At 44.3% G+C, this 16,117-nt stretch overlaps 1 protein-coding gene across 9 annotated transcripts in view; it reads right to left on the minus strand.

Moving 5' to 3' along the window:
* The window catches only part of LOC105357636 (uncharacterized), a 545,012-nt gene that overhangs the window by 508,763 nt on the left and 20,132 nt on the right, over window positions 1–16,117 (minus strand). For 8 of the 9 annotated variants that reach the window (XM_078944705.1, XM_023953741.2, XM_078944711.1 and 5 more), the window contains 7 exons: window positions 11,550–11,648; window positions 11,325–11,458; window positions 10,538–10,587; window positions 10,370–10,428; window positions 8,859–8,909; window positions 3,895–3,993; window positions 3,660–3,793 (listed from right to left, as the gene is read on the minus strand). In XM_078944705.1, coding sequence (XP_078800831.1) covers window positions 3,660–3,793; window positions 3,895–3,993; window positions 8,859–8,909; window positions 10,370–10,428; window positions 10,538–10,587; window positions 11,325–11,458; window positions 11,550–11,648 — 626 coding nt within the window. The remainder of the gene's footprint in view (window positions 1–3,659; window positions 3,794–3,894; window positions 3,994–8,858; window positions 8,910–10,369; window positions 10,429–10,537; window positions 10,588–11,324; window positions 11,459–11,549; window positions 11,649–16,117) is intronic. The other variant, XM_078944708.1, reaches the window with a different exon arrangement.

The raw sequence follows: 16,117 nt of genomic DNA on the forward strand, positions 1-16,117 counted from the left end.
AGTTAACAGATTAACTAACCCTCCAACCCAGCTACCAATAGAACTAGTTTGCACACCTAAATGTAATGAGTTTGCTGTATTTTTTAATGACAAGGTTCAGGGCATTAAAAAAGCCATCAACTCCACAACACATATAACTATCGAACGGCCACCTACTCACTCTAAGCTGACTCACTTTGTACCTGTCACTGACCAAACTGTCCAAAAGACCATCACCCGTCTGAGCTTGTCTACATGCTGCCTTGATGTGTTACCCACTAGATTTCTAAAGTCTGTCCTGAACAGTGTGTTGCCATCAATTACTCAAATAGTTAACATGTCTCTTCAATCTGGAATATTTCCAGAGGCCTTAAAAACTGCAGTCATTAAACCTCTCTTGAAGAAGAGCGGTCTTGATCCCACTGTACTGAATAATTACAGACCTATCTCTAATCTGCCATTTTTAGGAAAAGTCCTTGAAAAAGTTGTCTACCAACAGCTCACTGATTTTCTCTTATTAAACAATTCATTTGATGTTTTCCAGTCAGGTTTTAGACCCCATCATAGCACAGAAACTGCTCTTATCAAGGTAACCAACGACATCCGCCTGAACACTGATGATGGCAAAGTCTCTGTCTTAATCCTGCTAGACCTGAGTGCTGCCTTTGATACTGTTGATCATGGGATCCTTTTGCACAGACTCCAAGACTGGGTTGGCATCTCTGGATCTGCCCTAAGTTGGCTCAAGTCTTATCTAGAAGACAGGAAATATTTTGTTGAAATTGGGAGTTGTGTCTCAGACTACATGGCCTTGACTTGTGGTGTGCCCCAGGGATCGATCCTGGGACCCCTTCTGTTCAACCTCTACATGCTGCCACTAGGGCAGTTAATACGCAGTAATAACATATCTTATCACAACTATGCAGATGATACTCAGATCTATGTGTCACTGACAACAGGTGAATATGGGCCGGTGGATTCACTCAGCCACTGCCTCCAACAGATCAGTGCGTGGATGCAGAACAACTTTCTACAGCTAAACTCAAACAAGACCGAAGTTATTATTTTTGGCCCACAGAAACAAAGAGAAAGAGTCAGTAGCTACCTTCATTCTCTGTCTCTTAAACCCTCAAATCAAGTCAGAAACCTAGGGGTAATCATGGACTCTGACCTGAACTTTAACAGCCATATCAAGTCAGTAACATCAGCGGCATTTTACCATCTGAAAAACATTGTCAAAATCAAAAACATAGTGTCAAAACCAGACCTGGAGATACTTATTCATGCATTTGTCTCCAGCAGGTTAGACTACTGTAACGGCCTGCTCACCGGCCTCTCCAAACGAGCTGTAAAACAGCTTCAGTACATCCAGAATGCTGCTGCTCGAGTCCTGACCAGAACCAGGAAGTATGATCACATTAGTCCTGTGCTCAGGTCTTTGCACTGGCTCCCTGTACCTCAAAGAATAGACTTCAAAGCAGCTCTGCTTGTGTACAAGTCTCTCCATGGCCGAGCACCAAAGTACATCTCTGACATGTTAGTGCCATATGAACCATCTCGTACTCTGAGGACCTCAGGGGCCGGCCTCCTGTTGATTCCCAGAGTCAGAACTAAACAAGGGGAATCAGCGTTTCAATATTCTGCAGCTAAAATCTGGAACAGCCTCCCTGAAGTCGTAAGACAGGCCTCTTCTGTGTTCATGTTCAAATCTAGACTTAAAACATTTCTGTTCAGCCGTGTATATGACTGAAAGGTCCTATCTGCACTTTTCTTTCCTTTCCTTCCTTTATTTTTAAATCATTTTTCAAATTTTTTTCTTTTCTTTTAAAGTAAATTTTACGTTGATTTCAATGATGTATTGTGATTTTAATGCATTTTTCTGTTTTGTGAAGCACCTTGAATTACTTTGTGTACGAATTGTGCTATACAAATAAACTTGCCTTGCCTTGCCTTGCCTTAACATTAATAACGAACAATAACAATGTAATCAATATTACCTCGAAGATCAGTCACCATTGCCAAACATAACATATAAACATTGAAAATAAAGAATAGAGGGTAAAAAAGAAACAATGAACATAACTTTTTTTTTTTTTTTTTTATACACTGTATTTTATCCCACGAAGGGAAATTCTTTCTCCGCATTTGACCCATCCCCTTGGGGAGCGGTGAGCTGCAGCCGAAACCGCGCTCGGGAGGCGGTAGCGTTAAGGGTCTTGCCTAAGGACCCTCACTGGGTGATGTTAACTGTCACCATTGATATGGTAATTGCCCCCAGTACCATTGCTCATTCCCCTCCGGGAATCGAACCCTGGTTTCCTGCGTGGTAGCTTCCCACCTTACCAACCGAGCTACCCAGCCGAATAACATCGGCCTTCATACATTTTCTTTCTTCTTTTTTGCCACGAATAAATAAAAACATAAGTAAAATAAAATAAAGGAACATAGAAAAAATCTAAATAGTCTAATAATAGTTAGGGGTACTCGTGAAGTTTGTATTTCTGAACAAAACTAAGCAATTTCAAGCCATTCTTCTTTTTCATATAATGAAGTGATTGAAAGTAAAAAAAGAGCTCTTTATTAAATGTTATAAAAAGTGGTTTGGTCTTCAAAATTTTATTTTTGTGCATATTATATTTATATATTTTTCCTTGCAATATCAGGATATTAAGAACTGTATTTTCTGGTCTATATGATACCACACCGAATAGAAATTTCTTTGAGTATAAATGAAATGGCATTGCAATTTTGGAAAAATACCAGAAGCAGAACTCATCCCAGAATTTTTTTATAATTCCACAGTTAAAGAATTTGCACTGCAGTTGTAACTTGACCTCACCAAGATGGCGGTGCTCTCCTCCCATGAGGAACCACGTAATGTCTCCTCTAGTGATAGAACTCATTGGAAGGAACCCCGAATGACCCCGAGAACATCCGGCAACCCGAGAACATCCGGTACCCACACCCCCTTTAGAAAAGCTGGCAGAGTAGTTGCTGCGCAGCATTATTGTCCCTTTCGGCTTGCCGTAGAATCTCGCAGCACCAACGTTCAAGCAGAGCAGTTGTGTTGTTCGTCATCTATTACATATTTCTCGTCACAACCCTGAAGTACATATGTCTCTAAGTTAATAATATTCAGATGACAGTGTTCAGTTTTTGCCCTTTCAAAGAATGTCTGCATATAAAAGGTTTTAAAAACGTTAGCAATGCTAATCGCGTTAGCCGGTCTATGGTGTTTTCAATGTAATGTTAGCATCCATGCTAATCGTCTTTTACATGTGTGCGAAAACTGGTAATTTTAGCACATATTATGGTTTTGTGTTTGCATAGTAACAAATAGTTGAATATTTGTTACGAGAGAAATAAGAATGTAACACATTGAAGTTTATTAATGTGTATTTCTGTATTTCAGTTTCACAGTAATTCTCATAAATGTCCAAAACGTACAAGCTGACTCCTGGATGTTTATTGAGGAACCTGTTAGCTGTCTGCCAAGCTAGAAATCACTCTAAAGTTCCGGTGAGGGCAGATAACACTGTTAACTAGCCTAAGCCTTTGTGCATGTGGATATGCACAAGTCTTTCTATTGGCATTTGTGTCTCTGTGTGTGATTATGTGTGTGTATGTGTGTGTATGTGTGTGTGTGTGTGTGTGTGGGTGTGTGTGTGTGTGTGTTATACCTGGTTGCTGGACGTTTGCTCTCCACATCGTCACTCTTGTTCATGGAAGAGTCTTTGGGGAGGCAAAGTTTAGCGTTCATCAACTCTTTGTTAGCTCTCAGTCCATAATAAATGTTGTCATCCTTCTCTTCTTCCTACACATACATGAACACACACACATGTGCACAGAAACACACACGTGCACGTCTGAGTTCTCTGTCTTCATCTCATCATCTTCATATTTTGGCAAACTCACCTCAACTACAAGCTCTTCTTCTTTCAGTTTCTTGATGAAAGCTTCCTGTTGATCCTTTAGGTCCTTTTTACCAATAAGAACAAAGTCGTTCCACTGAGCCTGTTGGAGACACCCCCCCCCCCCCCCCCCATCAGTAAATACATCTATGACAGTTTGTCAGAGGTTTGCTTGTTCTGCATCTTTTAGGAGAGTGATCAGAAAAGGTTCAGTCTGACATCACCACCCAAACATGGAAACGTCCCTTTGAGGCTTCAAAAACAGCTCAGATGAAACTGAAGCCGGGTTCTTGGATGTTCTGGTTCTTCTTCAGAAATGCAGCAGTTTTCCCAGAACTATTTCAGAAACTCTTGAAGATGAGACTTTGCATGGAACATGAATCAGCCTCCAATCTGCCTGGACCCATGGAAAAACCATCATGGATCGGCCCACTTCCAATGTGGGATTTCTTTCAGAGAAGAACTTCCAGTGGTCTGAAGACCAGAGCTCCCCCTAGAGGTGACTGTGATGTCACCTACAGAAAAACAGCCTTGGGACAAAATGCTCTTTCTGTGAAGGCCGGTATATTTTGGAACAATCTCTCCCTCTGTTGGAGAATGTCCAACACTACAGACTTTCTAAACCCGCCTTAAACAGCTTGAAAGTAAACCTGGAATCGTTGATGTTTAAGCTGTTACTTTGCATCTTCCTGTAATGTTTTACTTTGATTTTATGTACGGATTTCTGTTTCTTATTATTTAAACTCTCTTATCGTCGTTCTGTGGTGTAGGGCTGGACGATAAATCGATTTTATCGATCAATTAGATTTGTCGTTTTTGATGATTTCTTTTTAGGAAAATATGCATTTTCTTTTCCCAGCTCTTTGTTTTCTTGGGTTTCTGTTGTTAGCATTAAGATCAGCCCGTCTCTCATAAAACGCAGATCGAGTAGCAACAATGTGAAAACAGCAGCAAAGAGGACATTCTTCCACGAGGCCAAGAAAATAACCACTAGCACAACGTCATCGCCCCGCCTCCCCTCTGGAAATGCTCACTGTTCATGAATTTTGCTACAAACTTTATAGGGTGGATTTGAAAATGCAAATGCAATCCCCTCTTTGCATTTTCATTTTAATTATGACAGAGAATAAGCGGTTTTAAGTATAAAATGAAAAAGCATTTTGAAATATTGCTTTTTCATTTTAATTTTGAGGCATTTGATGCAGTTACATTTTGAAAATGAAAAAGCATTTCTGGTTTTGACTTTTCTTTTTATTTATGCTACACAATCGCTTCCATACATTTTGTATGTGTTTTTTTTTCTCTTCTGTTTTGTCCTCCCTCTCCAGTTCTGCACGATCAAATAAGGTTCTTACGACGGATATTTTGTGAGTGGTGGGGTGTTCTGAGCTCCATAATAAATATTGGTCTGTGTGAGCTGGTTCCCTGTGTATTTTTATTTTTATGTCCCTGTTTCCGTCGTGTGTAATGTTTATGTCCAGGAAGTTGATGGAGTTGTCTTTTTCCTCTTCATGTGTGAATTTGATTTGTCCCGTATCGTCCATGGTGTTCAGGTGGTCTGTGATCTCCTGCGTGTGTCCTGTTATGATCTTTTCCAGAATGTCATCGACGTAGCGTTTCCATAGGGTTGGACGGCAGTCCTCCGGTGCCGATGTTATTGCTTTCTTTTCCAGGTCCTCCATGAAAAAGCTGCACATTGTGGCTGATAGTGGGTCGCCCATGGGAAAGCCTTCCTTTTGTCTGTAAATTGTGTTACAGAATTGGAAATAGGTGGATATAGTGATCAAACAGAGAAGTTGTGTAATGTCGTTAACTGTGAGATTTGTGCGTTTCCTTGGCGATTTGTCTGCTGTTAACTGTTCCTGCACTGTTTGTAGTGTGGCTTCTACTGGAATCCTGGTGAATAATGATATTATGTCATGTGAGATGAATATTTCGTTTGCTTCCATCTTTGTGTTTTTGAGTTCTTCTGACAGCTGTTTTGCATTTTCACAATGGTAGTCTGTGTTTCCTAGGAGGGGTTTCAAAATATCGGCAATGAATTTAGATAGGTTGTATGTTACTTATCCCATGCTGTCTATTATGGGCCTTAGTGGTGCTCCAGGTTTGTGTATTTTTGGAGTGCCATAGATCCGGGGGATGATGCTGGCTGTTGGTATGAGGTGGTTGTAGGTTTGTTTGTCTATTTTCTTTTCCTCCTGTATGTCATGGTTTGAGTTTCTTTTGTTTTGGTTTTTGCTTTCTGTATTGTTCTGTCATGGTTTAGTTCTGTTTCCTGTTTTATTTTGAAAGGTTTCCTGCCTTGTCTTGTTTCTTGAGTTTTACTTCCTTTGGTCCCCATCTGCCCTGATCGTGTTCACCTGTGTCTTGTCTGCCCTGTCTGTATATAAGTCTTGTCTCTGCCTTCCTCCTGTGTTGTTCCATTATTCCTGTCTTGGTGTTCATGTCATGCTGTATAGTCTTGCCACGTTGTCTCTTGCCACATTGTCTCTTGCCACGTTCCATGTTTCAAGCCACGCCAAGTAAGTTTTGTTTTGTTTTGTTTTTGGTAAACCTGCTCAGCAGCGCTTTTTGTTTGTATTAAACCCCTTGCCCTGGAACTGTGTGCCTCCGCCTTTGCATTCTGGGTCCTACCGGCTTTCGAGCCACCCCACCACCGTGACACTGTAGCTGTTTCAGTATAGTCTTGAGTTTTCTCTTCTTTGCTTCTTTGGGGTCTCTTTTCAGGACCTCATAGGTGTTCCAGTCTTGAAGCATCTCATTCATTTGCTCTTCATATTGTTCGGTGTCCAGGATGACTGTGGTTCTGCCTTTGTCTGCTGTTAATATTGTGATTCCTCTATTGTTTTTCAAACTGTGGATAGCTGCCATTTCTTCTTTGGTTATGTTACTTGGTGGTAGTTTTGCGGTTTTGAGAATGCCTGCTATTTCATTGCGTAATGCTGCCTTTTCTCCTGGGTCCTGTATTCTTTCACATGCTAATTCGGTGGCTACGATGAACTCTTCATGCGGGATCTGTTTTGGGGTTATGGCGTAGTTTAATCTGTATGACAATACGCTACGTTCAGCTTCATATAGATATAGAGTGTGTTTTGATTGATTGCAGATCCATTTATCATTTATGGGGTTTTTGTGTTCTTGCTGTTTTGCTGCTTTGGCTATTAGTTTTTCAAGTTTTGCTATGTGACGTGTTTTTGTTTTTTCGTACTGACTGTTGTGTACGTTGCGTAGATGTCCTCTCAGGTTTGGCTCTGTTTCTTTGTCAAGCGAGTGTCGTTCTGTGAAGTCCTGTAGTTCCCGTTCCAACTGTGTTTCCAAAATGTTGATCTTGTTTGTTGTGCACCGGATTCTTTCTTTGGCCAGGATTATCCCGAACCTGGACAGATATCAGTAATCGCCGCTTCTGGGATATCAAGGTAACAAACTCTCAGACACAACCATGAGGAACAATAACTTAACTGCATGGATGTCAGCCAAACATCATAGAAGCTAACGGATCTGGATCAACTGATGCTAAGGACTTTTGAGTACACTGCTCATAATATACAGGACATAGAGCATGACACTCATCCAATCAACAACTTTTTCCCCACCATCAAGGATGATTGCTGTTACTATACTGAGGATCACTACAACCAGAACGTTGAGACTAAATATAAATTGTCAATTATCCACATTAATAGCAGAAGCATGTATAGAAACTTTAACAATATCAAGGAACATTTACATACATTCTTACATCCATTTAGTGTAATAGCAATATGAGAAACTAGGTTTAACACAGAAAAGGGAGTTATGGACTTTGATTTAGATGGCTATGAACTAAGATCCAACAATAGACTCAATACGGGTGGAGGAGGAGTGGCACTGTATGTTCATAATACCCTGAAATTCCAGGTGTTAAAAAGCTTGTTAACTGTGATTGACAATATACTTGAAAGTATAACTAATAAAATCTGTAAAGAAAACAGTATACGTACAGTATAAGTTTATTTCCAAAAATCACTAGACCCAGTCAACACAGTACAGAAGGGTTAAATGTGAGGAATCCATAAATGCATTAAAAATGATTTATCAGCCCAAAATTGGGATGAAATTTACGACAAACAATGCGTTAATGAGGCCTATGAATGCTTCTTAAAAATATTTGAATCATTATTTAATAAATAAATTGTCCTATTAAAGCATTTAGAAAAAAACAAATTATAGTCAATGCCCCTGGGTCACAAAGAGGCTACAAAATGCCTGTAAAAAGAAAAACTGTCTCTACAAAGAGTTTTTACAACGAAGAACCAAAGAGACAGAAAACAGATATAAAAAATACAGGGGGGGGGGGAGACACCGGACGCATCTGGCGCTCCGGTGCCCCCCCCCCAATGGAGCGCTAGCGGGGGTTTTTTTTTTGTCGCGACTATGATTTCCGACCATTTCTTTTTTTTTTTCGGCCACGGTCCGAGGTTGTGAGGCTACAGCATTTACGGCGTCTGCCACCGTTTGCCGCTCACGTGCCTTTTTGGCATTAGTAATGCCCAACCGGGCCCTCCAAACAACAATTTTCTCCTCTTTTCCACCTCGCCAACGATAACTTCTACTTCACATTGAGTGAAGTTACGTTTTTTTGATTTCCTCTCCGTGTTTGCCATGGTTTCGCAATCAATGAATATTAATTTGTGAGCATTTCACGGACTATTTATGGGCAACTATGGGCGTGTCATGAAGCCGCAAAAGCTGCGCTACATTTAGAATTGGTTGTGATTTATTAAGGGAAAGATGCGTAGGATGTGCGTGCGCACGGTTTTATAAATCGTCCTATGTTTCATCCATACGCCACTTCTGACGCAAATCCTACGCAAAGTTTTATAAATGAGGCCCCTGATCTGGAAAACCTGCATTTTTAGAATTTGCATAAAGAATTTGTAAGTTTTCTCCTTGAAGTGGAAAAGTTCTGATTGGCTGGAAAACACTTACCATTTCTTTGAGGAAACGCTTAGCCCACTTCTTTTTATTCTTTCGCTCTTCCTGAAACAAACATCAGATCAAAACACGTCATCATTGTGGATTTTTCTTTTGTGTCACAAAGTCAAAACTTCTAAAGTTTTAAAGTAGATCCATGTAGAAGTCATCAGGGGGACCAAATCCTCCTCAGCCCAATCAGCCAGAAATGGAGAGAGGGGGAGAGAAACCCCATGGATCCCAGAGCACCCCCGGCATAAGGACCCACCCACCCGGCCAGGTGCATCAGAGGCCCCCCAACAGGTCCCCTCCAGCACCACAGAGCACGGGTAACATCAGGACCCCAAGGCCAAAGCCACAGGTAAGGTGGGCTCAGCCGTACCGGACGGCAGAGATCTGGGCCAGGGGGCGCTGGACACACAGACGTGGGCCAAAGGGGGAGCCAGGACCCAGAAGACCCAGGAGCCACCCACCACCCATTTGGAGTCTCATCAGCACAGGCCAAAGGAGAACCAGGCGCCCAACGCGGGGGCCGCAAAGATAATGATGCAACCACAACTCCACCCCTACCCCCCACACTACACTACCCCCCTAAAACCCCCTTCAACCTACATCTCCCTGAATTTTCCTCCCGTATCTGCCCACAGTGCCCTCCCCATCCTGCAGAGGGGAGGGTGTGCCCCAGCGGGCCCCACCTACACACTCTCACACACATTCTTCTGGTTGCCCCCTGTCACCACACAGTAACCTTTGCCGGCCAATCGACCCCCCTGCTACTGCTCCGGCCAACAGGATCCCCACAATCCAGGCTGTCCAGAGAGGACTCAGGCGGGTCAAGACTGGCTGCCACTTCCCAATCCCACCTATGTAGCTTGGTGTGGGCGTGCAGTTTTTGTGCTGCAGGTACAATGGGGGGGTCTCCAGTGGGGTAGCCAGCAGATTAACACCCAACATGGACCCTGTCCTCTGATCCCGACCAGCAGCCACCGCTCTCCCCGCGCCCAGATGAAACCGACCAAGGAACTCCTGCGTCCTGCTAGGCAAGTGTGCAGCCCCCCCACCTCCCAGGCAACCAGGGCCATGATTTTTGTAAATGATGCACATTATATTCCTTGTAATGTATTTGAAAATGTTTCATTTGAGGAAATGCAAATGTCAAACATTTTCTAGTTTCAACCAAAGATTAGAGGACACTCTGACTTTAGCATTGATTATTTAGACTGACAAGTTTGTCCCTGAAGGGTCCACGACAACGTCACAAGTTCAAATCAAAGTAAAGTCTGTGATACAGAGTCATCAATGAGTTTGATTCAAGGTTCAAGTCACTGTTTTACTCCTTTAAGTTTGAGACAAAAACAAGTCTCTGAGGAGCCAAGTTGAAGTTTTTGATCCAAGTCAAGTTTGATGGGAACTCTTGTTTAGACTTCAATCTTCTCTTGGGATCAAATCCAAGTCTGAGTTTCTCTTTCAAACCATTAGAGCCTCAACTTTCCACAGAGCAGCAGTTTTCTCTGGATCAGACTCACCTCATACAAGCAGAAGTGTTTTTCAAACACGCCATTTTTCATCAGATCCTCCAGACCTTCTGTCAGAAATAACAACATATCTCTGTGAGAAGATGCTGCACTGCTGCACATTTTCTATGCTGATGATGTGTTTATGATAAACCTAAAAAAACAGCAGCTCCTACTCACCTCCTGTGTCTATCTTTGTCTCATTGAGAATGGATTCAACAATTAGGATCCTGAGGGAAAAACAAAAGTGTGATAAAGTTCAGACTATAGAAACATTGACAGTGAGACACGTTTTCAGACTTTCTCATCCTGCTGCATTCTAGAAAATTTAAAAAATAAAACATTTTATTTCAATAAGAAAAGGAGGGCCGTGAATATAAAAAAAGAATATTTTACATTACTGTAAATATTTTAAATTCCTGATTTTGTTTCAATCCACAGATCGTTACATAAGATCTTTAGGATATTTTCAGTGATTTCAAAACCTTTTGTTTTTAAACAGGCTAAAATTACACTGTTAACTAGTCTAAGCCTTTGTGCATGTGGATATGCACGAGTCTTTATATTGGTGTGTGTGTGTGTGTGTGTGTGTGTGTGTGTGTGTGTGTGTGTGTGTGTGTGTGTGTGTGTGTGTGTGTGTGTGTGTGTGTGTGTGTGTGTGTGTGTGTGTGTGTGTGTGTGTGTGTGTGTGTGTGTGTGTGTGTGTGTGTGTGTGTGTGTGTGTGTGTGTGTGTGTGTGTGTGTGTGTGTGTGTGTGTGTGTGTGTGTGTGTGTGTGTGTGTGTGTGTGTGTGTGTGTGTGTGTGTGTGTGTGTGTGTGTGTGTGTGTGTGTGTGTGTGTGTGTGTGTGTGTGTGTGTGTGTGTGTGTGTGTGTGTGTGTGTGTGTGTGTGTGTGTGTGTGTGTGTGTGTGTGTGTGGGGGTGTGGGTGTGGGTGTGGGTGGGTGTGGGTGGGTGTGTGTGTGTTACCTGGTTACTGGACGTTTGCTCTCCACATCGTCACTCTTGTTCATGGAAGAGTCTTTAGGGAGGCAAAGTTTAGCGTTCATCAACTCTTTGTTTGCTCTCAGTCCATAATAAATGTTGCCATCATCCTCTTCTTCCTACACATACATGAACACACATGTGCACGGAAACACACACGTCTGAGTTCTCTGTCTTCATCTCATCATCTTCATAATTTGGGAAACTCACCTCAACTACAAGCTCTTCTGCTTTCAGTTTCTTGATGAAATCTTCCTGTTGATCCTTTAGGTCCTTTTTACCAATAAGAACAAAGTCGTTCCACTGAGCCTGTTGGAGACCCCCCCCACACACACACACATCAGTAAATAAATCTATGACAGTTTGTCAGAGGTTTGACAGGATAAGGAACGAGTACATCAGAGGGACAGCTCATGTTGCCTGTGTTAGCGACAAAGTCAGAGAAGCCAGACTGAGATGGTTTGGACATGTTCAGAGGAGGGATAGTGGATATATTGGTAGAAGGATGTTGGAGATGGAGCTGCCTGGCCGGAGGGCAAGAGGACGGCCAAAGAGGAGATATATGGATGTCTTAACAGAGGACATGAAGTTGGCTAACGTTAGGGTAGAAGATGTTCATGATAGAGTGAGGTGGAAAAGGATGATTCGCTGTGGCGACCCCTGATGGGAAAAGCCGAAAGAGAAAGAGTTTGTCAGAGGTTTGCTTGTTCTGCATCTTTTAGGAGAGTGATCAGAAAAGGTTCAGACAGGGTTGCCCACTCTCCCCCTCTCTTTTTGCAATATTTATCGAGCCTTTAGCTGCAGCAATAAGACAGAATGAGAGTATTAAAGGAATTAAAACCAAACACAGCCATCATAAAATTAGTCTCTATGCAGATGACATATTACTGTTTTTAAGTAATATACATTCTGTAAATGAAACGGCAACAATCATTAATGAATTCTCTTCTATATCAGACTATTCCATTAATTGGAATAAGTCTGTTTTATTACCACTGAACAGTAATGCGGAACAAGGACTCACAATACCAGTTAAATCAGGCAATATAAAATATCTAGGTATTTATTTTTCCCCCAAAAAATCAGAACTGGTGCAGCTAAACTACACCCCATTACTGAAAAACATACAGGACGATCTAACACGCTGGACCAACCTGCCTTTGTCCCTTATGGGCAAGGTAGCCACAGTAAAAATGAAGATCTTACCCAAAGTTAATTATCTCTTCTCAATGATTCCCACACAACCGCCATTAAAATGGTTCAAAACATTAGACTCATCCATATCAAGCTTTCTATGGAACAATAAACCTGCAAAAATTAGTCTAAAAACTTTAAAATCTGCAAAAAGCTGTGGAGGATTAGAACTACCTATTTCCACAAATACTTTCTTGCAAATAGATTACAATATATCTTAAAATGGTTAAAAAATAATCCAGAAACCAACTCATGGTTAGACTTGGAACAGGCGTTATGTGGGAAGATCAACCTGTCAGATCTTCCATTTATCAGCCAAATAGTTAAAAAACAGGATTGTTTCAAAAGTATTAATATAAATGCCACTTTAACAGCCTGGTGGGAATTTCTCAAAATATCAAAATCATCAATTCAACCGTGCAAAATGACACCCATCTGGAACAACCCAGACATCCTCATAAACAAAACAATTATCCACTTCCCAGCTTGGGAAGCAGGGGGCATAAAACATCTAGAGAATATAATTATTGATAGAAGATTCATAACTCCCCAGGAACTTCAAGACAAACATGGAATATATAACTTCTTGGAATATCAGCAACTTAAATCAATTATTACTAAAAAGTTTAAATACAGAGACAACGATTTAAAGCTACCAGATGTAGTTACCACTCTGATCAATTTCTCAATGAATAAAACTCTCTCCAAAATATACAAACTTTTATGTAATTTAGATAACAATATTTCACTTCCGACAACAAAATGGGATGCGGATTTGAGCATCAGCACAGATGAAAGCTTTTGGTCAGAACTGGGGGGGGTTGGCGGGGGGCGCTGCTCGGGGGGGGGGGCCCAGCGGCGCTGGATGGGCTTCCCATCTACACCTGGGGCTGGGATCGGTCCTTCCCTGGCTCTGGGGCGGGACGGGACAACCCTCTTGGGGCCCCCGGTCGCTCTGGGTGTCATCCGCTTCGGCTGCGGGGTCTGGGGGGGGGTTGGGTGGGGGGTCTTGTCGGCCCTGTCCTGTGGGGGGTGCATTCTGGGGGAGGGGGGGGGGCACTATTGGTACGGGGCAGGGGGGGTTGACGGGTCGGGGTCTCCGCTGAGGCCATCGGCGGTTTCCCCGGCCGGTTGGCTGCCTCGGTCCCGTCGAGGCCTGACCAGAGCTCTTCTAGGGCCGGCGTTTGGGGGTGGGGGCCTGGGCCTGCTCCGGGGGGGGCCAACGCTTTCTGGCTCCTCTCTCTCTGTGTGGGGGGGGGTGGTGCTGGGCCTGGGGTGTCGGCGCCTCCGGGGGTGGGGCCCCTGGGCTGGGTGGGCCTGGCCCCCTTGTTGGGGGGGGGGGGGGCGGGGGACAGCTGTTGGACCACCGGGGGACAGTCTATCGGCTGTCCCCAACTTACCCCCTTCCTCATATAACCTCATAATAGGGTAAGGGGGTGGGGGGCTTAGCCTGCGATGAGCCTTGGGGGGGGGGGTTACTAGGCAGTGGCCCCCCTCCTATGGTTGCCGTATGGAGTGGGCCCCCCCTCTTTCGGTTTTATTTGCACCTTAAACATGTAGGGCCCTTGGTAGGGGGGGTGCTTGGACATCACTGCCAGCAAGCAGCAGATGTCCTCCTAGCACCCTACCCGCCAATTTTAACTGCACCCCCCTTAGTACATACACCCCTCCCCCCCTCAATATATACATCCCAACATAAACACACACACATGCACACACACACTATCTCAAACACACATACACGCACACACATTTTGCAAGGAAGGTGGGACCTAGGACCATCTGTCTCCTGCCTCTTCCCTGGTGGGGGGTACGGGCCCCTTTGCAACGGCGGCCGTGTCCCCGGGGTGCCGGCTTCCTGGGCCCGGCGGTGCTCTCTCCGCACGGTGGGGGGGTTCACATTACATCTGAGCCAGGGGTGTTCGTGTCCCTGGGGGGTGGGTTCTGGTCCTTGCTCCTGAGTGCTGGGCCCCGCCAAATTTCCAACTGTGGCCGAGCCTGGTCGGGCCATATTTACATCACCCCTTGTGGGCCCTCTTTTTTCCCCGTGGTTCCCCCCTCCTGGGCGGGGGCGGCGGGCCCCTGCCTCGCTCCTCCCTGGACCAACCGTGGGCCGGGCGGATGGCTGCCTGGAGTGCGGAGTGGGTCTCCCTTGGGGGGTCCTGGCTAGTACCTGGGGTTGGGGCGGGGGGATGCCCGGAACTCCTGGGTGGTGGTGGTGGGGTGCTCGTCTGGGGCTGTGGGCGTCCTTCTCCGGTGGGGCCCTGCGTTGGGTTCTCCCGGCGCGGCGGGGGGGCTGCTCTCCTGGTTGGGCTGGGGCGGCGCTCTCTTTCCCTCCGTGCCTCCCTGCTCTCTGGCTCTGGGGGCCTTGCGGCGGCCCTGCTGGCCCTGGCCTGGGTGGCGGGCTTGGTCGCCCGGGCGGCGGTTGTTCCCTGCCGGTTCCCGTGTGGCGTTGGGGGGATTCCGGCTGCCGCTGCTGGTGCGGTGGGGGTCTTGGGGTGGGGATGGCTGGGCACTCTCCCTCCTTCTTTTCACGTTCCACCATCCATTTTAGAAGAACATAAACACTCACCTGAGCACAGGTGTTAGCTCAACAGACTGAATGACTGAAATATTTCACACTAGTTGGTTTTAAGGCACAAGTATGCATGTGAACACTATCTGTTTTGTGTACATGTCGACAGGTGGACATTTTTGCAACTAACAGGTGTGTTTATAACATTTGAGTGTGTGTGTGGACAGGCTCCGCCCTTTTTTTTTTTTACATTTAAACCTTACCATAATGATTAACAACCAGTAAACTTGTTGCTTTATGCTGCTTCATGGTCTTATCCCCCTTCCCCTCCTATTATCACCCCTTACCCCCCCTCCCTCTAACGTCCCTCTCTCTTCTTCCCCTCTTTCCTTTTCCGTCCGGTCCAACACCAAAGATTTTCAGACATGTTTGAAATTAATAAAGTTTGGCCTCAATTACAAAAGGGGTTTATTCAGACATACCTCTGGTTTGTCTGTAGATTAATAACCCCTCTTGTTAAAGTAAAATATGTCCAACCCAAGAGGCCCTCAGCTCTCATCTGACTGCCCAGCTGTTGGACAGGACAAGTTAAGAAAAAAAAAAAAAAAAAAAAAAAGGTTCAGTCTGACATCACCACCCAAACATGGAAACGTCCCTTTGAGGCTTCAAAAACAGCTCAGATGAAACTGAAGCCGGGTTCTTGGATGTTCTGGTTTTTCTTCAGAAATGCAGCAGTTTTCCCAGAACTATTTCAGAAACTCTTGAAGATGAGGCTTTGCATGGAACATGAATCAGCCTCCAACCTGCCTGGACCCATGGAAAAACCATCATGGATCGGCCCACTTCCAATGTGGGATTTCTTTCAGAGAAGAACTTCCAGTGGTCTGAAGACCAGAGCTCCCCCTAGAGGTGACTGTGATGTCACCTACAGAAAAACAGCCTTGGGACAAAATGCTCTTTCTGTGAAGGCCGGTATATTTTGGAACAATCTCTCCCTCTGTTGGAGAATGTGCAACACTACAGACTTTCCAAACCCGCCTTAAACAGAGCTTGAAAGTAAACCTGGAAT

This window comes from Oryzias latipes, chromosome 3, assembly GCF_053564925.1.
Source record: "Oryzias latipes strain Hd-rR chromosome 3, Olatipes_Hd-rR_3.1".
NCBI classification, from domain to species: Eukaryota; Metazoa; Chordata; class Actinopteri; order Beloniformes; family Adrianichthyidae; genus Oryzias; species Oryzias latipes.